This window comes from Festucalex cinctus, chromosome 3 (assembly GCF_051991245.1).
Source record: "Festucalex cinctus isolate MCC-2025b chromosome 3, RoL_Fcin_1.0, whole genome shotgun sequence".
In the NCBI taxonomy this organism is placed as follows: domain Eukaryota; kingdom Metazoa; phylum Chordata; class Actinopteri; order Syngnathiformes; family Syngnathidae; genus Festucalex; species Festucalex cinctus.
Window position 1 is genome coordinate 29202504 of NC_135413.1, and position 27098 is coordinate 29229601.

The 27098-nt window shown below is 41.3% G+C and overlaps 1 protein-coding gene across 7 annotated transcripts in view; it reads left to right on the top strand.

The window, feature by feature from the left end:
* The window catches only part of kcnq1.2 (potassium voltage-gated channel, KQT-like subfamily, member 1.2), a 165301-nt gene that overhangs the window by 23383 nt on the left and 114820 nt on the right, over window positions 1-27098 (top strand). For 3 of the 7 annotated variants that reach the window (XM_077517410.1, XM_077517408.1, XM_077517415.1), the window contains exons 11-15: window positions 2182-2350; window positions 2560-2586; window positions 3827-3880; window positions 4306-4423; window positions 5669-5737. In XM_077517410.1, coding sequence (XP_077373536.1) covers window positions 2182-2350; window positions 2560-2586; window positions 3827-3880; window positions 4306-4423; window positions 5669-5737 — 437 coding nt within the window. The remainder of the gene's footprint in view (window positions 1-2181; window positions 2351-2559; window positions 2587-3826; window positions 3881-4305; window positions 4424-5668; window positions 5738-27098) is intronic. The other 4 variants (XM_077517414.1, XM_077517411.1, XM_077517409.1 and 1 more) reach the window with 3 other exon arrangements.

Genomic DNA, 27098 nt, shown 5'->3' on the forward strand with positions numbered 1-27098 from the left:
TCTGTCTGTTTACTAATGGCACTTTGCCTCATCCAATATGGTAATTATTAACTGATAAGTTGACTCAGCAGTAAAGCCTCTATGTATACAATATAGACAAAAGTATCAGGACAAACCTCTTAATGCGCTGATGAATTAATCAGCTTTTGGGTCCCATGATTTGAAATCCACATGTAACTATATTAGAAAATTGTGGCCCATAAATACTTCAAATCAAACCATAGTGCCAATTCTGCACTGTGAAATTCCATCTTCCAAATTCTAATTGTTCATTGGACAACTGCAATTTTTAATTTTTATTTTTTTTTATTTATTTTATTTTATTTATTTTTTTATTATTTTGTTTTAGTAAAATTCAATATTCATGTACTACAGATAATGTATCTTTGTTCATCAATCTATGTTAATGCCATATAGTGATAAGTAGAAACATTTCAATGCTCATGCGATGGCAGAAGGTGCCAAATTGACCTTTGTGTTCATTCTTTTGTGACATTTTTTGTTCGGTGGTGAGATGTTTTTCATCATATGAAATATGTAATTTGGTTCATAACGATGAAACGATCATTGCAGTGCCTGTTTTTGCCAATGGAAAAGCACAAAGAGCAACTTGTGTTGTGCTGAGCCAAGTAGGCACCGTGCATTGGATGTATTGCAGTTCTACACTACAAAATTGATTGAAAAGTTGAACGTAAAACTTTTTCAGCATTAACGTGAATTTTGAATTGAACTACACATATGGCAGTGTTCTGAAGGTGGCAAATTTGCATGCCTAGCCTGCTCTGTATTGTCTGCCAGCACCTTCCACAACAATATTAGCTGTGTTGCACCTCAACCGTGCAGCTTGAAAGGGCAAGTGTAGTTCCCACAAACACACACGCACACACACACATGATCCCCCTCCACCAGGATGACTCGATGCTTTTGTCTGGCGCGCACAAAGACTCAGTCAGTTGAGATGATGTCACCGCCGCCTTTCTCATGGGAGTAAACCTTTGTCTAGCACAACAACAACAAAACAATCTTTGTGTAGCATTGAGCCCGCACCTAAAAGGGGGGATGGGGGGGCCGCTTCCGCTCTTTTCTGTCACCGCATGTGACTTTGCTCCGACACCTTTTGTCTCTCTTCCATATTTGCCGTCCGCGGTGGCCCCCACCTTCCCTCTTTGCATAATTGGTTTATGGCTCTCCTCTTTCTGTATTCCCTCCATCCTTTCATGACATTCTCCACCTCCACCATATCACGCACTCCTTCGAATGGCTCACGCAACCTCAGTTGCTTTTCGGACTGCACTGCTTGCCACGAAATAATTGAACTTGTGCGCATGGCGTTGGTGTTGGTCAGGCACTTTTTTTTTTTTTTTTTTTTTTTTTTTTTTTTCTGGGAACTACACTGGGTTCTGTGGAAAGCCAGTAGGTCAGACAGTGGCTGAAATAACTTGTTTACACACTAATTGAGTCAAATCTTGTGCAAAAATAATGGCGGTAATTAGTTTGGGTTGCATCATGAAGTCAGTCAAGGATCATGAGAGAGAAATTAAAACAAAAGTGTGACCAATTATATGGGGTGTCCTCAAAAAAAGTTAAACGATGAATATCTGAGTGACTACTATGAACAAAGTAGGCTTCATCTCAAAAAGTATTAAAAATTCCAACCACATAAAGTTTGCGTTCGGCAGATGAAAATTCTAAAAAAAAAAGAGAATTTGAGCGCTTTATTTTCACTCCCAGTTGAATTTTACTGTCAAACTAAACATGACCCAAAGAGAATTACACAATATGTATTAAAAACAACTCCATACTGTTACTTTAGCTTAATGCTAAAAAACACTTGAAAAGACCATAGATGGGCTAATGGTAGCATGGGTATTGCAGTATTACTATAACCCTAAAAGTAATGCATATTTTAACATGAACAGTGGAACAATGCATCCCGACTAATAATATAGCAACACTTTAGAGGCATATATTCTTCATTTTCTGATAAGAAGGGATAATATGTCTTACTGAGAAGCGACCATCTCTGTTTACATAGTATGTCCGTATTAAATCTTTTTTAATACTTTGTCATTTGGTGTCTTTGCTTAATAAATACAAATCCTACAAGTGCAGCTTGACATGCTATTTTTGTCTTGCATACTGTCACGCTTGACTTTCTTGAATGTTTGTTGTGTGCTTCAGAAAAAGGGCCCCAAGAGGAGGCTGAAGTCGATCCGAGGCAACGGCTCCATCGGCGTGTCGTCGGAGCGGGCCGTGTCCATCCCTCAAATCACGTACGACCACATCGACGACGCCGTGGAGAAGAAGGACGTCTCCTTCTTCATGGAGGAGCCGAGCGGCACCGTGGAAGGTGCTGAAAAGTGACGCACACACAATCTGCTCGGTGTCATAAATGGAAACATACAGTTGCGATAATGATGGGATGGATATGCATATATGGAGTTTAGTTATGATTATGTACAGTGTACATTACATACAGTATTTACATGCAGTTATTATGTTGCAGAATCAGTAATAGCATAGGCGCTCCCTAAAAATATTCCCGCTCTCTCCCAACAGGAATCACCAGGATGTTTAAACAAACAGGTGAGTTTGCTTAGCTTGACTGATTTGTTGAAGCTGACAAACACATGATCAAAGCCAATATAAATATATATATATAAATACACCATTTATAGTAGAAAAATGCACTGAGAGTGATGGCTGTACTGTCGACTTGTTGCCCCTTCTTTTTTGCCTTCATCGTTGACGTCTTCTTCCTCGTCATCAACGTCATCTGTCTTCCTGATCGTAGTCTTTTCTTCTTCGTCCTAATCTTCATCTTTATTGTCATCCGTCTTCTTCATGTCTGCTTTATCTGTTGTCTTCTTTCTGCCGTCTTTTTTTTTGTCACCTTCCACGTTGTCTCCATCGTCTTTTTCTTTGTCCGTCGTCTTCATCTCCATCGTGTCTTTAACATCTGATGTCTTCATCTTCATCTGTCGTCGTCTTTTTCATCTTCTTCGTCTGTCGTGTTTTTCCTCTTTGCCGTCAAACTTTATCGGCCGTCTTCTTCTTGGTCTGTTGTCGTCTTTGCCGCCGTCTGTCTTCATCTGTCCTCATCTGTCGACATCTTCATCTTTGCTCCTTAATCATCCGTTATTGTTTATCTCTTAGTTTGTTGTCTCCTTTGCCTGCCGTCTTTTTCTTTGTACGTTGTCTTGTCCCTTCCTTTATTCCCCAATTTCTTTTCTATTATTTGTCTTTGTTTTTCTTTTCATCTTTGTCTTTGTCAGTCTTAGTCATCTGTCATCATCTTCTTTCTTTGACTGTTATCTTGCTTTTCACTGATGGTCATGGTTTTCCTCATCTTTGTCTGTTGTTTTTTTCTTGGGCAGTCATCTTCTTTGTCTGTTGTTTTCCTCATCCTCCGTCTTCTTTGACTCCTATTTTGTTTTCTTGTTCTTGGTGTGACTCATTAGCTGGGCCTGCCTCTTTCATGAGACCCAAAGACTATTTTAATTAGACTTGCAGGCCCTTTGTCCCCAAGTGGACGGAACCATTGCCAAGCAAACTGTAGTCTTGCCTTGGCCCGGCCTTTTTTTTTTTTTTTTTTTTCCCCGGTCTAGTGATCGGTGTGGATCACAAACTGCTCATTGTCTGGCTGTCAATTTCTGAGTCATATCTCCGATTGTCTGTCATGACTCCATGAATCAAAACAATGTTGATGGTAAAAAAAAAAAAAAAGCAGAATTGTGGCAGCCTTTTGCACCCCTGAAAGTGTAATAGTTGTGTTCAATCCTACATCTTTTCCCTTGAATCGTCTTTCGCATGGAATGGCACCCAGGCCCTCGTCATCATTCTTGGTCGTCTTTCGCTCTGAGCTGCCCTTCCTCTCCAGGTATCTTTCACTTTCTTCTTCTTGTATGTGTTTTGGAAAATAAAAACAAACACATGTCCATATATTGTCAAAATAAAATCAGATGTAAAATAATAAAAACGAGGTTTTGCTTTGGCAACTTTTATTAACATTACAGGCTAAACTTTTGCTCCACTCTGGCATGAAAAGATGTCGTCGTCACAGTGGAGATCAATAATGTCACCATACTTTATTGACACAAATTACTACTTTCCTGTTAGCTAGGACTTTGGCACCAAACTTCTGGCCTCAAAAACACAAAAAGGTTGTATTATGTAACCAAAAGTAGTACTGTTTATCCTGTCCTGATACATTTAATATCCCGATACAGAGATTGTGTATCAATCTTTCAGTTAAATAAATAACAAGCAAAACATTCCAACCTAAACGCTAATCTCCATTTCCAGTGAAGAGGACCCATGGAGACAGCATGTCCATCGACATCACCCGCGCAAGCAGCCTGACTGATGTGCTGGACTGCATGTGTGAGGATGTTCCCCTCGCTGAACTGGCGGACAACACTCAGTAAGTCACTTGCTCAGATTTTTGATCGCCCCACCCCCCGTTCCATTCACTCCCACCACCAATCTGATACTGAAGCACCTTATACTGTATCTGGTCTTGACTTTGGATGGTCCCTGGAATGGCTTACAGTGTTGCCAACAGGGGACGTTGCTAACGGCAAGTCTGTTTGTTGATAAAAGTTGAAAACTACAATGCCATTGTGTGATTGATGTCATATTACAGTATGTTAGTATTAGTGTCTTATCCAGTTACATAGCTGGCTTTGTTCGCTAACTGGCTTAGCTTGCTAGCTGGTTTATCTATCAACACAACACATTTGAGCTTGGTTCTATGCATATTGTTTGAGCCACCCAAGTAATGCATATATTGTATGTCTTTACAATTAACATGAAACACTTCATGCAAGATTAGCTTAATTTTCCATACTGGTAGGTAAGTGAATACGTCTCTAAACCACTCAAAAGTAGAGCAGAATGCAGATAGTAGCATAATTTGTTGCTCAGTGCTTTTTTTGGGGAAAAGAAGTTGCTGAGTCTGAAAAGATGCTCTATCTAGCACAATAAATAAATAAGTAAAGGCCGCACGGTTGATGAGTGGTTAGCACGTCCGCCTCCCAGTTCTGAGGACTCGGGTTTGAGTCCATGCTCCGGCCTCCATGGGTGGAGTTTGCATGTTCTCCCCATGCCCATGTGAGTCTTCTCCGGGTACTCCGGTCTCCTCCCACATTCCAAAGACATGCATGGCAGGTTAATTGGGTGCTTCGAGTTGTCCCTAGGTGTGCTTGTGTGCGTGGGTGGTTGTTCGTCTCTGTGTGCCCTGCGATTGGCTGGCAACCAGTCCAGGGTGTCTCCGGCCTACTGCCCAAAGCCGGCTGGGATAGGCGCCGGCGCCCCCTGCGACCCTTGTGGGGAATAAGCGGTCAAGAAAATGGATGGATGGATGAATGAAGGTCCCATTTGGTCTCCTATAGCTTGCGATCCCATCGGCCTCCCCACAGATCCTACTTCCATGCACTCAGGCTTTGCATTTTTACTGCACATTCTCTGCCCTCTTGGAAACAAAAATTACTGCGGGAACCTTTTGTTGCAAGGCACAATTTTCTTATTGACTTCATCCGTTTTACACTTATTCTCCATGTCTTCCGTGTTCTTCTCACACAAGAACCATCCTGTGCCTTAAATCAGTGCTTAAATACGTCACACGGGGAGTTCTGAGCGTCAGGATGATTGTTGTCTCTCTTTGCAGTCTTTTGACCTGCCCGTTCGTGGCATCGGTCCAGGACTCATTCTCCACACACTACTTGAATTCCACAAGGTACTGTACTGGCTCTCATGCTATTCTTCTTCCCCTTTTCTTTACCGCGATGCCTCTTCCTTGCTTCCTTCTTTCCTTCCTTGCTTCCTTCTTTCCTTCCTTCCTTCCTTCCTTGCTTCCTTCTTTCCTTCCTCCCCTCCACCCTTTGCGCTGTCTTCCAGCTCATAGGACACCATGGGATTAATGGTCCAAACTTAAAGCCCTAAAGTTTTTTAGTTTTTTTTTTTTTTTTTTTGGATGGGGGGAGGGATATTTGTGGTTCCAGTATAGCATTTATGTCTAATATTGCCGTTCTTTCACTAACGTTTCCACCAATCACTACTGTTCATTTTGCAACGGTACACTTTTGTGTTTCCACTATCAAAAGTTGTAGAGGTCGCCAAATGAACCATTATGTACTGTTCTTGCACCCAGTGTTAAGGTACCTAAAGGGTGGAGCTAGACTCACTGCAGATTGATTATTTAATTTTTGGTGTAATTTTTTTCACTAGTCCAATTTCAATGAAAACCATGTATTTTACGATATTAACTCATTCAAACCCAAAAGTGTGTAAATACTGTTTTTTAATACTTTATCCTTCACTCCCACTTTTTTTTTTTATGCAAGAGCATACATAAGGCTTTGATGCAGCTTCTGATATGAGGCGGTGGCTGAAAGCAATGTTAGTTATTACAAAAAACGGCCAGAAGGTGGCAGCAGATTATAAGAGATCAGCCATGGCTATGTTCCACTAAGTTCTTTTTGTCAGTGTTTTTGCCAGGAATGTGAATGTTGATGAAACTTAGCTATATTCTAATGCTAATAGCTGAAAAACAGAAACAGATACAAATATACCCCAACGGGAGCAAAGACGGCTGGTTCATTGAAAATTTCTGCAAGTGAATGTGTTAAAGATTTGGAAAATAACTTTGAGAAGAAATGCTTTTCCAGATCTTTACTACAGCCTCTTTCAGTTTCTGGGGGTTTCTTCCTCCAGTCTCCTCTTCAAGGAGGTAAAATGCATGCTCTATTGTTAAGGTCTGGTGATTGACCTGGCTGGTCTAAGACCTTTTACTTTTTTCACAATAATCATTGAGCAAAATATATGCTGTGGGTCTTGCATAAAGCCAAAATGCTCTAAAAGAAAATCTCAGTTACCCAGGATCAGGGGTCGGAATCAAGAGGAACAAGATGAGGTATCTCCTGGACGCCTCCCTGGTGAGGTGGTCCGGGCATGTCCCACCAGGAGTAAGCACTGGGGACCACCCAGGACCCACCAGAGAGGCGAGGATCCTACCAGAATAGCTGAACAAAGTGGAAAAATGTGCAATCACTCCCCAGTAAAGTGTCCCTGGACCCAAAAAGTTGAATAACCCCCGCCTTAGTGAACCAAACCATTACTGAAAACGTGGCATTCTCCATCGTGACACGATCTGCGGATGCGTGCGAGAGCGCTGGCCTTTCCGCGTTTTCAAGTGGGCGTTCAGAGACAGTACACGCTTGTGTCCCGTGCAGCGCTGGCGTGCTCGTAAGTCAACTTTAATGGCCCGGCTCAGACCGGAGCCGTGCGGGGCCACTCCCAAAACAGCTGCCACGGAGGATCGCGCTGTCATTTTGGACTCCGTAATGTGGATCTCCACCCTGAACCGCCCGAGGGCGCGTCTACTACCAATCACGCACGTCAGGTTTTCCCTCCTCCGCGACTTCACTGTTGTAGCACAAGTCGGAGAGTTCCGTTGTTTGTTTGGATTTGTTGCAGAGGGCCGTGTCTGAAATGAGAGTGTTACTTTGCGGCTGTGTGGGAGGAGTGTTTTTTTTTTTTTTTTTTTTTTCTTTCATATGTGTGAGAAGCGTCAGCATAGTCATCACCGGGCCTCTAAAGAGGAAGTGGTGCAGGGTAGTGTTTGCGTGCAATGCTCTCTTAAAAAAAAAAAAAAAAAAAAACTTGCACAAAGCTTCGAATGACCGAAGACTCTTTTAACACCACCGAGTTTGTGTGCGTGTTTGAAAAGGATTACGCAGATTATGGTGTAAAGATGTACAGTGTGGCCTTGTGACTCTTTTGGGTGCTTTTTTTTTTTTTAACTTCTTGTATGACGACTGCTACTACTGCAAAGTCATTGTGGTTTATTTTACATGTGTTTTTGAGCCATCTTTTTTTAACACAGCATATTCATTCCAGTTAATTTGGAACTTTTTATTGTATTTTTTTTTCATTTTAATTATTTTTCTTTTCTTCTTCTTCTTCCTCTTCTTCTTTTTCATTTTCTTCTTTTTCATTTTCTTCTTCTTCTTCTTCCCTCTCTTCCCTTTCTTCTTCTTCTTCTTCTTCCCTCTCTTCCCTTTCGTCTTCTTCTTCGTCTTCGTCGTCTTCGTCTTCTTCTTCGAGGTGGGCGGGTCCTGATACCAGGTATCGTTATCAACCTTATTTCTAGGTTTTGGTGCTTGCTAGTGGCAGTTTTACAATCAGGAACTAGACAATCAAAATTACAAGAATAGTAAATTGTCATTCATTTCATGCAATTTTAAGGAAAAATTAAATTTAGGGAAATGTAGGTCTTTCTTTAAAATGAGCTGTCACTGTTTTTTGGGGGAGATTTTATCTATCAAATAAGTGGTGTGCCCCAAAAATTGACACCATAAACACAATTATCTTGAGAACTAGCTCAATTGAACAATTTAGGTGTTGAACATGATAATTTAATTCCTGGGACCGAGTTCAAGTCCAAATTTGTTTGCTTGTTGGTGAAGTCTTTCCAAATTCTTCATTGCAGGCACATTGAACAGTCGTGGGTGATGCGTGTGCGCAAGCATATTCCAAGACTTTATAGACATTTTGTATGATTACATTTCTATTCACATTTTTTAAAATTTTATTTCACTTTGTTTTCAAATCGAGGATGGTGTATCTAGTTTATTTTATTTTCCACTATGTTTTTAGTCGAACCGTAATGACCGTTTCAGTGTCTGTTGTCTCCTGACTTGAGTTGGTCAGTCCCTCTTCTTCATCCTCCTCATCCTCAGACCTGCAAAAGCCTGCACAGGCCACCTGCGGGCGTCTCTTAATTAGTTCCCCCTCTGCCGAGCTAGCCGGAGATAAATAATGAAAAGGCAGCGCAGCAGCGCCGCGGGAGGGACCGGCGGCAGAGACGCATGCATCACGGCCCCCGGCCTCTTTAAGTGGGGGGGCCCCTCTCCGCCGCCGGGCAACTGGCGCCTTTTGTGCGGCCGTTGCTGTGAGCAAATTGACTTTTTGTCTGTGTGGCCTCTGTATGGCTCGTCTTGTACACTGTACTGTGATATCCCCAGCACGGCGGGGGCGGTGCCAGCATACGGCGTTCCGTCCGCAGCACAATGTGTGTCGGACTCCTTTCAAACCGTCCGCCTTTTGACAAATGTTTGGGACGTATGTTCAGCTGTATTCTTCATGCTTTTGATAGGGAAGCATGAAGGCAAAATGTACGGTTTAATCCACTGCACATTTGGATCTTTTAAACATACAACGGGGCAGCACTGTGTTTTAGTGGTTAGCATATACAATACATGCTTCACTTGTCTGCGTTTCAGAGTTTGAATCTCGGCTCCGGCCTTCTGATGTGGAGGTTGCTGTGGGTTTTCTCCAAAGTAATGTTTAGTGGGTTAAGTGAAAACTGTGAATGTGGTTGTATTTTTTTTTTTCTCCTTATTTGCAGTGGGGCTCTGTTCTCATCCCCCACAACTATTGCAGGATTACTATATTCTATTGGATGTCAAAGAGAGAGAGAGACAGATATATACAATATCAATATTTTGTTCCACCCACACCATCAAATGAAAAGACGGATTGTATCGACCAGCGGCCAACATATCTTGACGGACTGCCAGAGATGCAAATAGTGTATAAGTTACTCACCATTAATGTAAATGCAGTAATTGGTGGGAGATGTTTGCCTCTCTTCTTTCAATGAGCAGATCTCATCTTGGGTTAATTTTTTTTTTTTTCTGTCTTTGAATGCCAGGTTTGTTTGTTTTCCAACTTCCAAAGCAGTTTTGATGGCCTTATAGCCTCGTTAGAAAATCTATTGCGACATAAAACAAAGAGTAGGTTTTATGCCTGAGAATCACTGACACAGGAAAAAGTAAAAAATAACCGTATTTATTGATTGATTACATTTTTATTTATTTTTTTAAATATTATTATTATTATTATCATCATCATCATTATTGATTCAATCTCTGGTGTAATAACCTTATTTATTGATTGATTTAATTTTTATTTTTTATTTATTATTATTATTATTATTATTATTATTATTATTAATTCACCTCATATACCATCTTTTCAACTGACACATGATCAAACTACAGCTAAAGACTTCATTTGAGCAATTTGCGGTGTTTTCTTCATTTGCTCTGCCTTGGTTAAGCGACATGTAAGAAAGGTTTGTTTACTCTTGGAAAGCGTCTGCCACCGACCGGAAAGTAAGTGTGACATCATGGCGAAAATGTCTGTTTCCTTTCCTTTTACTGTACTCTGACAATTTGGCACTTAATTGGAAAAAATGTACTTTGCTGTCAAATGTAAGGTGCGTTTCATAGCGTGTCATTACGCTGACCACTGCAGCATGCAAGTTGCTCGTTGGAAGCGTCCCAGACTTGGCATAGACGCAGCCCTGTCCTTTTGAGGTGTCCCCGCTGCCCCGCCCCTCTCTGCTCCGACATTAGCGCCGCCGACACCTGGATAAATACACTCACTCCATTTTCTCGCCGCGGCCTCCCCGTGGATGAAAAGTGCAGTGTGCAGCAGCACCTGAGTGGCTCTGTTTGTACAGTCCCGACGTGAAGGCTTCCTTTTGGCCGGCTTCTCGTACTCGCAGGATTTCGCGCCATTTGATGTGGATTTGGCGGTTGGTTGGGGGGGGGTGCAAGGGGAGGAGGAGGGTTTATTCAGGTGTGGCGAAGCAGTGCCGCCGCCACCCGACCTCTTGATGTTGCGTCCATCGGCGGCCAGGTGCCGGAGCGCCGTCAGAAAGCCACGTCTGTTGTTCCGGCCCTGGTGATGAATAGCGGGCCTGTTGACCGAGCTCGTCTGGGGGGGGGCCGTGGGTTTGGGACGCCACGCCCCCTCCCCTTGCAAACGTCAAAATGGGGATATGTAGCATGCTAACCTGCTAGAAGAGCGAAAACTTTGAAGAAAGACAATTGAAAAAGTCAACCATTTTTAGAATATTGCAAAAAGGGTTCTAGAGTTGAGTTGAATTGATTTTTCCCTGCTTTTCAATTTAAATCAGTCAAAATGTCAGCCGTGAATGACGTCACCTCGCTCTTTGTTTTTTTTTTGCGCTATGTTGACGTCAGAGTTTGATAAAAGAAGCAAGCTCATTATGACAACGCAGGACAAGAAAATCTGCTTTAAAGTAAAATGTCAGAAAAGCAATTGCAGTACTCGCACCTGAAAAGTCCACGTGGGCATTTGTACGCGATAGTTTCCACCACTTGTTGGAGACAGATGTGTTATTAGCTGAACTTGGTCCTCCTCGCGTGTCTGTCGCCTTGTTGGCTGCTGTAATTTTCCACTGCTGTTAATATGAGCCATATAGAGCTCAGATTATAGCGAGAGACCCCCTGGGTGGGTCCTGGCTGTAAATGCGACTAATAACCTCACAATCCCCCATCCCCCAAATAAGTTTTTTCAGGTGTGGAAAGGTCACACCCTTTATATACCGCAAGTGTGTAAATGTCTCATAAGCACGACTGTCATTTGTAAAGTTCACTTTTAGTCCATTTGGTGATGCTGCTAATTATAATAATAATAATAATAATTTTAAACCGTAATTAAGTAAATAAATGAGAGGGATACTTTCCCTTTTTTTTCAAATTAGAGTATTTATTTGTTTTTTTTCGCCCCCAAAATTGACATCTTGCAGTTTACTTTACACCATAAAAAAAATAAATAAAATAGAAAAAAAAAAAAAAGATGGTTGCATACATGTAAATTGGTTGATTGGATTTAAGATCAATTTCAATTCGCATTGTATCACGTCAAATAGATATTCACCTGTTAAATATCTTTGGCTTTAACTTGCATTACATTTTTACAATTATCACTAAATTTTCCATAAATTACCCAGCCTTCATGTAATAATAATAATAATAATAATAATAATAATAATAATGCAAATGATAATAATGAAAATAATAATAATGCTAATGATGATAATGAAAATAATAATAATGCTAATGATAATAATGAAAATAATAATAATGCTAATGATAATAATGAAAATACTACTACTACTACTAATAATAATAATAAAGAAACATTTGTTTTGGATGCTATTAAATGTAAAATTTAATCTACAGAAAAGCTATTTTTTTTAAATGTTTTCTTCTTGAAATATCTAAAACACACCAAGTGTGCTATGCTATTTTTTATTTTTTTAATAAATATAGATTAGCAGAAACATTGGGGGAGGGGGAGGGGTGGATAGGCAAGCATAAATGCCCTAGTTTTTAAATTGAAATATTTTTTTCTCTCTCTTTTGTGCTTCCTCTCAATTTTTCTCGACTCTGGCCTTCCTGTGTGGAGTTTTTGTGTACCCCCACTTCTTTCCCAATGTCAGCTTGGATCGACTTCAACTCATCTGTGACCCTAATGAGAACAAGCATGATAAAAACTGGATGGCTGGTGAGAGTGGAGGATGGGAACTTCCTTTTATGACCAGCAGGACGCACTGTTGCAACACCACTCTTCTCCCGCCAAGATCCTCACTTAACCCTTTTGTTTTGGAGCTGCTTTTTCTTTTTTTAAATCAAGATGCCATCATTTCTGCTCTCATTTCCACCCAGAGCAAGAAGGATATGTTAAGTGTGTGTTTAGATTAAGTGGAAACGTCCTTGCAGAGCTTTTTTTTTTTTTTTTCTTCCCTCCCTGACTTTTTGGTGTCGAAAGTCAGGCGTGTCTTGGCGCCTCGTCCGCCTCACACCAACCATTACCAAGCGACGTGGCCCTGCTCATTGTCATGTTTGGAGCCCACTTTTCCATCCCGCTGTGCGCAGGAAGCAGAAAAAGAAAATAATCAGGGAAACCGCACTTTTCCCTCTCTATCAAAGCCGTGTTTTTCTTCGCGCTCTTTTTGCCAGGCGCTCACGGCCTCTGCGGCGGACGTCGGACAAAAGTTGCGGTGGCTCCGAAACACCCGGCGAACAGGAACTCGATATGTTTTTCTTTTTCATCTCGAGCAGCAATCTGGCTTGGAGCAAAGCGCGCGTGGTACTGGAACTGTACGCGCATTTGATATATCATCCTTTTATCCATCCATTTTGCCTCATTGTCTCTCTCACCTTGGGCCAGGCCGCAGCGCAACATTCTCGCGGTCGTCATTTTCAGGAAATGCTGTGTTTGGGAAGTGAGCCTCCGGGGCTGTGTGTGTGTTTCAGCCTCTGTTTACGGGAAGCCTATCTGCAGTCGGGGATGTGTGGATGGATGACGTGACGTGATGCCTGCTTTTGTTATTGTCCTTTTAGTTAGCGTGTGTGTCTATGCTTGCAAACACACCTACCTGTTCTTTGGAATAAGAAAGAAGGTGGATCTTTTGTGAAGAAGCAGCACAAGCGAATACTGATATGAATGACTGGAAAAAAAAAAAATCACACAATATATTATGCAGCATGTACACACATTTGTAATCTCCTGACTACCAGCAATTCAAATTTGTCCTCTGTAGTGGACCTTTTTAAACCTGAATTGCGTTCATTTCCATTTGTGCAGTTCTAGCACCCTCTGGTGGTTATTTTTTTAGTGCAGGTTAATTTTCACAAGGCATGTTTTGGCCTTTCTATGTTTAAAATCCATGCTAATGGCTAATATATATATAAATATATTTATATACTGTATATAATATTGATAATTTTATATTTTCCATTGCTGTAATGTACAAAAGTACAATATTATGTGTGTGTGTTTTTTTTGTATTTTTTTTTTTACAATATTGTGACCTCTTTTGTATCGCTAACCTCCCCACAATATTGGGATAATTATCATATCGTGACCTTAATATCCTGATAATATCGTATTGTAATGTTTGGATGTCGTTACATCCCTAATTATTATTAGATTTATTACTGCAAATTTTTGACACAGATGTGTCTGCTGCTTTGCGACTGGAATTCCCCCAGTACAAGCTTTCCAAGTAAGGGTCGGTCATTAAATCGCACATTTAAAAAAAATTAGTTGCGTTAAAGGAACTTTAAATGAACTCAAAATTAACGCACTAATTTTGACACCCCTAATAATAATACATGTGCATGTAAATGGCAAACACCAAAAATAAGTAAATACTAATATACCGGTACATATATACAGAACTAGAGATAGACCGATATGCTTTTTTCAGGGCCGATACCGATTCCGATTATCGGTAGTCAAGGAGGCAGATAACCGATATTTGAAGCCGAGATTCATTTGCAGTAAAAGTTAAAATGTTGGCACCAAATTTTTGAATAATGCAAACCCTAACCGTTCTTTACAATGGATTCTCACACTGCACTTTTCATTTTACATCCTTCTATCTGCAATAAGACGTTGGTGGCGGGGGGAGTTAAATGTGGGGGCCAATGTGACATTACCTTTTATAGCATTTGGGATACTTGTAGTTTTATTCTATAAATGTTATATTTTTATATTTTGAAGTAATAGGAGGAACCCTGTCATTCAAAATGTGCATCAGCTGTGGCATTACTTATTACTACAGCAAAAAAAAAAAAAAGAATTCCATGAGAAAAACTATTCATCCCTGAACACCATACAGTTCTTGTAGACCTTATTATAATTATTGTTATTGTTACCATATAGACAGTTTTGATAAGCTGAGGATCTTAAATCGAGAACAGCAATATCATGCTACTCCTCTCTACAAGAGAACTGTCAAAAGACACTTCATCATGTAGTTTACTGCCACTTAGGATGCACCAATCAACGCAGAAAAAGGTCGAGTAAAATAACTTGGTTATAATAATAGTAAGAATAACTTGGTTAAACAGACATTGTTGCAGTGGACCGCTGCCGGTTTCTGCTGTTTAATGTGTTTTACACTTCTAGACACGTGTGTGTATATGGGCACACTATTCTCTCACTACTGTACTGTACTGTATCACTTAATGGCACAGATGTACTTGTCTAAATAATAACTGGGCTGCAACATTGCTAATTCACATTAACAAGCACTATCTTAGCTGTCCACAATGAATAGTTACTAACACACGAGAAAGTTATACAACACACCAAACATGAGCTCATTATTCAAAGTATGATGCACGTAACGAAATTACATCACTGAACATTAATTGCAGCCGACTACGGCCGTAGATGTTACATATTAGTGGCATCCATTGAGAGGATAATGTCCCAAATGACGGCAGACATGACGTGAAAAGAGAGACAAAACGAGCAAATAAGCACACTATACTTTAGTGCACTTCTCTACTAATGCCAAACATACGGAAGAGAACACGTTCGTGTTGTTAAACGGTGTTTGAGACACTTAATTTGTTACGGAGCGGACTTTAACGAGGTGCACAACGAGCTGTCAATCAAATCGACGTCGAAGCTTAAGGCACACAATGGCAAACCAGTGCGACAAATAAACACAATATAAAGTAACTAAACGCTATTTCGTGTCACTGTGGCATCTCACTGCATAATAACCGCTATGCAACAAGTAGTGGACGTGACGAGAGGTAAAAATAATGACATTACTCTACTCTTAACATGGAACTAGACAATATAATAATGACAACTGTTAATATTTGGAACCTTTCTAACAAACATTATTTACTTAATTAAATGAAAATGTGTGTGCTTCCCTCCCCGAGTAGTTCAAGTAGCGAATTAGCTACTGGGTGTTAGCCTACATGCTAAGCTGAACACACCACTGTTAGCTAGCGGGGATTCAATGCAAGGCACTGCAGCTCCATTCATATAGTGCATTTAATACACAACATAATTCAATGTGTTTAGCTTATCATGGTGAAACGATCGGCGGAGTCTCTTCTCTTTTAACTTACCTTCGAAGCATGTGTCTCGCGTTGTGTCCGTGGGTGCGTGTGTGACCGGCTACTGTGATACACGGCATACACTACTGATTGGTTCTGGCTCTTGCACGGCTAACCAATCAAATGCTGCTATGGGCGTTACATTGCTGGAGTTGGACTCCATAACAGACAGAGACGCTCTGGGCTGCATTCGAAGCGAAAAGACGGAGTTTTAAATGGATCGCTCATATCGGCCGTCAGATTAATAAAACAGACCGATACCGATATGTACCAATATGTCAAATATCGGCCCGATTATCGGCCCGACCGATTATCGGTCTATCTCTATACAGAACTGTATGTAAATAGTAGCAACAATAGTCGGAAATGTATGAAACAAATGTACATGACCAGAAAATGCTATATTTACATTAGCGGATGTAAAAAAGTCAGCAACATTGTACTAGGTGTGTCAGAAAAATTCCAGGACTGGCGCCACAAAAGAGGAAGGGAGGCTGGCAAAGCAAGGCAGTCTTCTTTTCGGCCAGGAACTGTCAGATGCTCAGAGGATTGAGAGCAGTGAGGTGCATTGTGATAGTGAAGCAGTCATCCTGCCACAACGCTCGCATCTCGGCCTATTTATAGACGTGCGGGTTGATCTTGTGGCAAGAACTCGCAGTGGGCGATTCCCAGCATATCGAAGAATGTCATCAACACGGCGAGACTCCGATTGTCGTGCTTTGTTCAGCCTCATGTCAGACTCTTCTACTGAAGGCTCTGATTTATGGTCTCTGGGTCATACTCGATGATCCATGAGTCTTCCCAGCACTGATGTCAAACTTAAGGCCCGGGGTCAAATTGCGAGCAATAACGGCAAATCAAGTGTGTCTTGTGGATGTGAAAATTGCAAATTTTCTTCACTTTTAACAGCAATTACAAGCTTTCTTTTTCTTCTTCAGCGAAACCCTTCTGGACATAATAATAATTGTTATTTGGGTCTCGCTTTTTGGTTCCAAATTGTTATTTGGTTCTCGCTATTTTCCATGCCTTCCCATTTCAAACTCAATTTGTAACAACAACAACAACAAAAAAAAGCATAACGAAGAAAGTCTGGGGCAATTGTGTAGATGTAATAAATAATATGAGGTTATTATGCATTTTATGATTTTCGCTCTGCCCCGCCTACTGCCCAATGCCAGCTGAGATAGGCTCCAGCACCCCCGTGACCCTTGTGAGGAATAAGCGGTCAAGAAAATGGATGGATGGATGAATCATTTTCGCCATAACAGCCCACTGAAGAAGATCATAACTACAGTATAATCTGTGACAAAAAATAGTTTTGCAATCTTGAAATTGAAAGTTTTCACGTCCAGACCCAAGTTTTTATTTTTATTTATTTTATTTTTTTACAGTTTTGTTCCTGCACCCGAAAAACTGCTGGGTCAAAAATAATCCAATTTTGGTCGACCTGCTACTTGGGTCAAATTGACGTAATTTTGTTTTTTGTTTTCTATCAAAACAACAACCAAAAGTTTGGTCAAATTGATTCAAGTAATCGATCGGTCCAATTTTTGACCAACATTGGCTTATTTTTTTTACCTGTATGTTACCAACTTTTATTGAACCAAAAATACACATATTCTATATTGAATAAAATTCTCACAAAAAGTTGAAACACATTCAATTGGACATTCAATTGCCGAGCTTGTCACTATAGGTCGCTGGCAAGGATAGATAAACAAACATACGCTGTTTGTCATGAAAAATAAAAAAAAATTCTAGTGGACAACAGATTAATTTACTACTTGGAATAACTGAAGTGTTGTACTCATATACGGTATGATCCATCGTTGTGAAACAATTCTGTTTGTACGTCTGTCTTGGTGTCATCTGCGGAACATGCGCCGCCGCCGCCGCCTTCGGCGGTTGTGGAATTTCCATGTTTGCCTTTCGGAGCAAAACACAGACCCGTTCTTATGTGCGGCCATGCGTTACGCCTGGCCACGCGCAAATTATACACACAACTGCGAGGGGGAATTCTCGGGAAAATTAGCGGAAAATATTTCTTTTGAATGCGCCGTCAATTTGTCACGAGAGTCTCGTGAGAAAACAACAAAGCGGGGAGGGTGAAAGGCAGTTGTTTGACATCTGGGAGCTTTGACCGTGATGCCGACAGTACCGGGTTCCGCAATTTTTTTTAGTAGAGCATGTCATTGAGTATACTGTTTTACCGAAATGCCCTCATATGTGGGAAAGGTGAGCCGCAGTCGCTGATATACTTTGGCTGTTTAATGAATGCTGCGAGAACAGTTAAACACGCAAGTTTACTTGTGCCGGAGCTGCTGTCGGCCATAGCTCACACTCAGTCATTACACACAATCCCACTAAACCCCGCCTCTTAAAGACCCCTTTAACCCCGCTCTTGTTTATTGGTGGTCTCTTCACTCACACAGACAAACCCACCCGTCCATGCTTGGCTATCAAACACTCTTGGGCAAAAGTCCACCTTGTCTTTGCTCCCTGTTCACCATGCATACCACCACCCACACTGCACAACCGTTTTCAACCCGTTTAAAACCTAAAGACTTCTTTGTAGTTGCTTTTATTTTGTTTTTGTTTAAATCTGCTGACTCATGCCAGGTCAGCATTGCAAATGAGAATCTGTTCTCAATTGTCTTACCTGGATAAAGGTTAAATAAAATACAAATAAAGGCACATATCTATTTTTTTCTATAATTTCTATTTATTTTATTTTATTTATTTTTTTAATCTGATTGATGTCAGGTCAACTGTAAATCGCTGGCATCGGATCAAATTTGTTACTTTTCAGGAGACCCCCCAAAAATATTTTGTTTTGTTTTGTTTTTGCCATTAAAATTGTATCATCAAATAGAGCAAGCCATTTTCAACACTTTATATTGGTCAATAATTCATAAAGATGACACCCATGAGTGTGGACTGACCAAAAATATAGATTTTTGAAAAAAAATACAATTTGCCAAATTGTAATTTATGAGGTTTTGGCCCGACGCCAGCAAAATGACAACTGTTCTCAGTTGTCTTATATGGATAAAGGTTAAATAAAATGAAAAATAAAGGAACATATCTAATACAAAAACCCCAAAATATGTGCAGTATTTTCTACACACCTTATGATTCCAATTTGCGTTCAAATGTGTTCAGCATGTGTTTAAAAGGTGTGTTTGAATAAGTTTACAAGGCTGGCCACACAAATTATGTCCGTGTATCCAAAAAATGCATTGCGTGAACACCGACTGAAGCATATTTACGTTCGTTGAGCAGGGTGAGTACTCATTCCGTATTTTTGTTTCATGCACTGACTGACCTGTAGTCGTCATCGATGGGAATTGACGATTAATGAAAGTGCCCAGCCCTGTGAGTTTAAAAATATCTTTACAGACAATGTCAGAGGTAAAACTATATTTAAAAAAAAAAAAAAAAAAACCTCATGGGCTCTTGTATCTGGAATTTCACTCCCAAAAAATGTGTACGTCTGGAAGATAAATAGTGCTTCTCTGCCTTGGTACATAAAAGCATAATCTTCATTGTTTTGTTGCTTTTTGAGCTTTAAAGGACCACCCAACCGACTTCTGTTTTAGCTGTTGAGTAACTCGTTAATCCCCTCTGTCATTCCATTTGGACTGGATTAGGTTCATGCGCAAGGCCCCCTACTCATGCCAGCGGATTGCTTGTGACAGGCCCTTACGCAGACACCTTGACTGCCACGGGCAATTACTTCAAATGAGCAAGAGAGGGCCGCAGCCGGGCTGACCCGTGAGGGGGTTTAGTGGTCGACAGACAGGGGCTAAGAGGCACTCTTGTAGCCAGTGGGTTAAACGGAGGAAAGAGAAACAGGCCACTGCTAATTCTTGGCGATGCAAAGCAAGAAAATGCTGTTTTGTTTTCCTCCCAAGCAACACTTGGAACCAATCTTGAGTTTCATGGGTGAATGATTGTTGACAATTTAAATAAAGGAAAGATAAACTGACCGTGCAATTTGTGCGCAGATTATGGGTAATTTTGCATTCCGGTGCAATAGGGGGCAGAGTTTTTTTTTTTTTTTTTTTTTAAGAGTTTGAACCGATTATCCATCCATCCATCCATCCATTTTCTTGACCGCTTATTCCTCACGGGGGTCGCTGGAGCCCCAGCTGGCTTTGGGCAGTAGGTGGGGTACACCCTGTACTGGTTGCCAGCCAATCGCAGGGCACATAGAGATGAACAACCATCCACACACAAGCACACCTAGGGACAATTCGGAGCGCCCAATTAACCTGCCATGCATGTCTTTGCAATGTGGGAGGGGACCGGAGTACCCGGAGAAGACCCACGCGGGCACGGGGAGAACATGCAAACTCCACCCAGGAAGGCCGGAGCCTGGACTCGAACCCGAGTCCTCAGAACTGGGAGGCGGACGTGCTAGCCACTCGACTACTGTTCCGTCTGCGGTTATATACACTAAACAAAAATATAAACGCAGCACTTTTTTTTTTTTTTTTTTTTTTTTTTGCTCCCATTTTTTTACGAGATGAACTCAACGATTTCAAACGTCTTCCACATACACAATATCACAATTTCTCTCAAATATTGTTCACAAACCAGTATAAATCCGTGATAGTGAGCACTTTTCCTTTGCCGAGGTAGTCCATTCCACCTCACAGGGTGATTTGACACCATGATTAGTCCACAGGTGTGCCTTAGACTGCCCACAATAAAAGGCCACTCTGAAAGGTGCAGTTTTGTTTTATTGGGGGGGTTTGGGGACTCAGAAAATCAGTCAGTACTGACTGATTATTTGGGCAAAGGAGAAGTGTTCACTATCACAGATTTAGACTGGTTTGTGAACAATATTTGAGAGAAATTGTGTTATTGTGTATGTGGAAGAAGTTTGAGATCTTTGAGTTCATCTCATAATGAATGGGAGCAAAAACAAAAGTGTTGCGTTTATGTTTGTTGAGTATATGAGTATAGTCCAGTATCTCTTCTGCAGTGGCGGACGAAAATAAAACGAGTGTTGTTGTGCTTCTTGTCCGTGCTCTTTGCCTCCCGAATCCCTCCCGCCTCGCCTCTTCTTGACACGTCATGACAAAAAAAAAAAAAAAAAAAAAAAAAGTGTGTGCGGCAGCAGAGCTGTTCCACATGTGCAGGGTGGTGTGCACGTCAGATCAAATTAGGCCCTGCTGACAAAAGGGCCTTTTTACTGCAGGTGGATGACGAGGTGGGGTTTGGGCGGGGGGGGCAACCCATTAGTAAGTTAATCAGTCAACCTGCCAGTCAGACAGCAGAAATGCCAGCATTGGGGATTATTTGGACTGGTGGATTTGGACAATTTGTTCCTCTGTTGCTCCAACAAAATGTCTGAAGAAAGTGTCCGTGGACGTCCTGAAAATGTCCCAGCCATCATCATTATCATTATCTTGGAACATGCCGGACTGCTGATAGTGATCATCCCCTTTTAGGACTCACCGATCTCGGCTTAGTTGTTCTCCCGACAGCAGTTGGCGCGTTTTATGGAAAATGCAAACCGTCAATGTTTGTACCACTCTCACTCTCGCTGTCCAGTTTGTTTCGCCAAGGTAATAAATATGATGAGTCTTGATAAGGGTTCATGTCCGTCACAAGGTGTATAGGTGGGATCTGTGATATGAGCGATAACTAGTGTAATATTGTTACACTTAATATGAAAAAAAGAGGACTGTCTTATATTTGATTGATTATATTTATGACCATTGCCTGGCAACCAGTCCAGGGTGTCCCCCGCCTACTGCCCAGAGCCAGCTGAGATAGGCGCCAGCACCCCCCGCGACCCTTGTGAGGAATAAGCGGTCAAGAAAATGGATGGATGGATGGATATTTATGACCAAGATATTGTTTACATACACATATTTTTTACTGTAATTATGATTTAACTACTATAAAACTTCAAAATTTAGGCAACCGTTGCAAACATAGGAATGGAACTCTTTCATAAACCAAGGACCACATTTCCTTAGATGCCGTTTCCCAATTAATCACCAATTCATTAATTGTTGAGTACATAATCCACTCCAGACAAATAAGTGAAGGAGAAACACAGGTTTTAATTACTAGGGATTTAACGATGAGGGCAATATCGTGATATTGTGATATTAAAACTGTCACAATGTTGTTGTCGTCGTGTTCACAATATTTAAAAGGAGCACATCTGTGGAAAAAAGTCAGGTTGATTTCCATTTGTTCAGTTCTAGCACCCTCTAGTGGCTAGTTTATTAGTGCAGTTTAATTTACATTAGGGATGTTTTGGCCTTCTATGTTTAAAATCTATGCTAATTGTCAGATGAAGGGGAACCAAATTTGCTTGTGAAGCGATCAATGTGTTCTTGCATTAGTAAGTAAGTACCTCAATATTGTTATTAGAGATTGTAAGTGGTTTATATGCATTGCTGTTATGTACAAAAGCACAATATTGTGCTTTTTTTTAGTATGCACTCTTTTTTTTTTCTTTTTTTTTTTAATTACAATATTGTGATCTTTTTTAAATATCGCCAACCCCCACACAATATCGCGATAATTATCGTATCGTGATGTTTGTCCATTCTATAACCCAAATAAATTTCATTTAACTTTTATTTAAACAGGTGAGACAGATTCTCATATGCAACGTCAACCTGGCAGCAGACAGCAGACTAAACAAAATTTAAGCACATATGAATACATGGATAAACTGTACTATGTGATACAGTTGCATAATACATTACAGGTAGATTATCATAGCACATGTTGAATAAAAGGTTCCAAATGTGCAGAAAACAGATGCAGTGATCATGTAATGGGATAAATGAGGACAATTGAAATGATCAACCAAATGTAATGCCAATTTTGGAAACAAAAAGGTTTATAAAGCTGCTGAAATTGGAGAGCGCGGGTGGTGGTATGCATGGTGAGCAAGAATATGCATACCTTGGTGTAAACACAAAAGAGCAATGTGACACTATTGGTTGTTCCATGCTGACTTTCACCCTACATACAGTGAAGAAGTGCCTCTAAAAGTGGACTGAAACGTGGAGCTGTTGATTGAAAATGAAAAAAAAAAAAAAAAAATGCCGACCGCAGCGAACTGAGTCAAACCACGCCGCCCTGTTGAATAGACAGATATGACTCACAGCCACCTCCAGGGTGTCGTGGAAACCATAACGCAGCTGCAGCCCGTTGCAGTCTGACTTGTTGCGTTTAATCCATCTAATTGTTTCGTTTCATCGAATAAGACCCAGTCTGCCTCGGAACTAATTCTGTCTGGGTATTCTATTTAATTCGCCACACTGGGTCTTAAGCTCTTCTAAAGGCAGGCTGCGCCCTTTACCCCCTCCAAGCTCACCCTTTTAAGAATATAAACCCCTTATCTTCTCCATCGCCATCCACGAGCAGCAAGAAGGTGCAGGGAGAGGGCTTCTCTCAAGGAATCTTATTGGAAGCAGAGAAGTGACAGGTCCGCTCCGAAATCACGCTCCGAAACGACGTGCACATTTGCACGAGAACGTGGCAAAAGCATGAACAGGGGATTGAAATGGAGCTGAACGTCACATGCGCCCAATCCAAAAAGACCAGAAAGGGCTTATAATCATAAAAATGCGAATTGATTCATCCAAAACAGTGCTGCTCTTAACAGGGGGGGTTTGGAAGGGGCGGGGCCTGATTGGTCAGTTGGTTTGCGTGGCTGTAACGGTGATAATCCGCAGTCGCAAATCCCATGCGTTTAGTCAAATTATTCCAGGCCCTTAAGGCTCCCATTGTGGCCGTCGGCGGGCGCGCTGCTGTCTGAGAGCCAACCCCCCAAAGCGGGGAGAACAAGGCCGCCATTCAGGACCGCTCGCCGCTGCTTGACGACCAACTTCAGGTGCGAAGCGGCTTGCCCAGCCGCTGGCTTATATTAAATGACCTGAGAGGTGACATCCAACGGTACTGAGCGAGGGAGGTGGGGGTGCAAGGGAAGAAACAGTGAATATTTGTGAGAGAGATTAATTGAGAGGATGGCAGTGCCGCTTGTCAAATTTAGTGGAGATTGAAAAAGATGCCAGAGTAGTAGCAACAAATAGAGATTGTAAATTCTGTGTGTTCATCAACGTGACCGACCAACAGGAAAGGGACTCAATTCCCTTTGATCCACTGATCCTGATTGGACTTTTTCCGAGGTGCCTGAGAGTTTTTTGACACTTGGTCCCACCAAACATCCAAACAAACTCATATATTACTCATAACTCATTTTTTTGTTCATTTGCTGGCCGTTTGTGTAATAACTAAAATTTCTGCAACCGTTCTTTGCAGTTGAGAGGCTACATCAAAGCCTTCTGTTCCCTACTGCTGTTAGACTACTGAACACCTGATCATAATTGCACTACTGTAAATAAATATCTGTAAATACTGTAGAGATAGTCATATACAATTATTTAGCTATTTATCAATATTATATACATATTTATATCCTGCTATAATGTGTATATACTAAATCAATCTTATTTTTAAAATATATAATTTATTCTTGCTAAAGCACTTCTGGATGGATGCAAACTGCATTTCGTTGTTCTGAACTTGTGACAGTGCAATGACAATAAAGTTGAATTCTATTCTATTCTATTCTATTCTGTATGCTCTAGCATAAAAAAAACGTATAAATACGTCTTTGGGACACTTAGAACATTAAAAAAAACAAAACATATTTAAACGTTATTAGGAGCAAATGAGTTAAAGAACTGACGATGCGACACCAAAAAGAACAAGGTCCCTTTTTGAGTCCACTTAAAGAGGACCGAGTCCAGTTTGTTTTATGTGAAAACCACCTGAATTGGTTTTGTGTGGGACTGTTTGCATTTCCTTATGATAGCCATAACAAATAGCAGGTAATAATAGCTACAAATGAAAATAGCAAAGGGAATGTAGCTCAATGTCATGTAATGAAAACAGTGTTTCGTCACAAAAATGCTCAAGTTAGAAGTCCCAAAATGTTCGGGATTTGTGGAATTTCAGAATGAACCTAAAATGCCTAAAAAATACCTTCTCTAAACCCCTGAATTAATGCTTTTACTACTTTTTTGTACAACTTCTGTACCTAGGAGCTGAACAGCAAAAATCACAACAGCTGTTTGATCCATGAACTGACTTGTACGTTTCCAAGGACGTCCACTTGCATGCCTTTTTGAGAATCCTTCAGTCTCTTTGTTGCAACCTGTCGACGACACTCTCTGACACTCTTAGGATCAGTGGCTGCTCCCCTCCGAGAAAATCCCGTTTGAAGAATCAAAATTGCGAGGTTCTTCTGTGTCGTCATGCTCTCACCCTTTAAAAATGTGAAAAAAACATGATGAAAAAGGACTGTTGAAATACCAATTTTTAATTGACCCAGGAAACGGTCCATTCATCGTCTGAGCACCTGTTGTGAATTTTGCCGTTGCGCAAAAAGTATTGAAACATTGAAGAGTTGGGCACATGTGTTTAGAAGTTTCTAGAATGTCAAATGAAGCTCATTTATAAAGGCTGAAGAACATTTTTAAGGCTCATCCTGAAATTTCACCCAAAAGTTGAATATCCCTAACATTCCCACAACGTACGGTTTCAATCGCATCTCTGGAACCTGCCTGAACATTTATAACCTTTGATTGAAATATCGCGCCGAAGTCGCAGCGGGCCAGGGAGCTACCGGGCGGTGGAGGGAGTGTCCCACGGTGGGCCTGCCAGCTTTGACGGGCCCGCGGCATGCCGCCCTGCACCGATCTGTCAGTAGCACAGCTGCACCTCTCACTTGGAGAACCCCCCCCCCCCCCCCCCCCCCTTTTTTGCTTGGAACCATCAAACCCCCTCGCCAGCTCCTTACTCGGCCGGCTGGCCTGCTGGATGACTTACTCAAAGCACTGTGTATTTGCGACGAGAAAGGTTAACTGCAGTTCTCCCTTGTGAAGACTCTTGGAATGACACCTTAACTCCACACTTGCTGCTCCATTATGTGCATTTTTGAGTGAACGTATGGCTTTAAGTCGGGCCAGTTCTCTCTCTCTCTCTCTCTCTCTCTCTCTCGCTCTCTCTTTCCGCTTGCAGAGCAAAGAAAAAATACTTAGCGGACGTCTGCTTTCAACTCTGCGTCCATGTAAACGCACCGCTGGGAATTATTTTGGCGCGCGGCGTTGCCAAATGGAATCTGTTTTCTCCGCAGCTGCACGGCGCCGTTCAAAAGGCACCATGTGTTGTAACCTGCTCCAGTCAACTCAACCTTGGCTCACCTCGCTACCTGGAGCAGAGAGCTGTCACCAAGGCCGAGGCCATTGACACTTTAGCGGAGCTGAGCCAAATTTCTTGTTCAAGTCTCTATTAGCCACCTTCCCGGGAAGGTTTTTTTTTTTTTTTTTTTTTTTTTTTACCGGTTGTTTGTGTGAATGCTTACCAAAAACTACATAACGAGCTTTCACGTTACTTGGCCAAGGTACAACCCATTTAGTATCAACATGGATCCAAATAAAAGTGCAGGTTCTATAATTTTGACATCTAGATTATTTTTTTTATGTTAATTAACATTGTAGTGAATTAGGCATGACTCAGAATCTGAATCATCTTTATTGGCGGTAACAAGCGACTACGACAAAGGAGGACGTGAAATAAGTAAAAGAGTCTTTACGTAATGTCAGCGTAACAGCCAATGACAGCTGTGCAAGCCATTCGGAGAGCCATCAAGCAAATACAAAGTGGCCAGTCGTGCGGTAATTACGACAACAATGGGCTCGGCCCATACCCTGCTTTTGTGTGCTCGCCTGTGCAGTATTCTACCCCGCAGTCTCCATTTTGCTGCGGTAGTCTATTTTCCTGGTGCCCTCAGTCTTCTCAAGCATTACTTGTCAAGTAAATACAGGAAACCCTCGGCCTCCCCCATTGTTGGTTTGTTAGCGTATCTGGTTCCGACTGATGCGTTCAATGTGGCGCGGTTTTCGCAGTTTCCGATGGCGCAATTTTGAAGTGGAAAACCGACAGCCCCGAATCGAGCTGAGTAGAACTGGGACAGGATAGAACCAAACCGCAATGTTTAATTTCACGTTAGCAGAATTTGTGCTTACACGGCAAGCCAAGCTAGAAAGCGCTATAGCTGGCGGACCTCAATTCAAAGGGTCCTTCAAAAACAGCCCTTAGATATGGCCTCATTTTATTTTATTATTATTCTAAAACTTTATTGATAAACTACTTTTGTGAGGGTTGCCATGACTTATCGCTTCCACTAACTACGTACCCTCAATCTTGCGACACATCTTACATCTTTTGTATCTGTCGTCATAGGAATGACTGTGTACATAAAGACTAATGACGAACCTGTTACCTGTTTTATTTTGCTTGGCC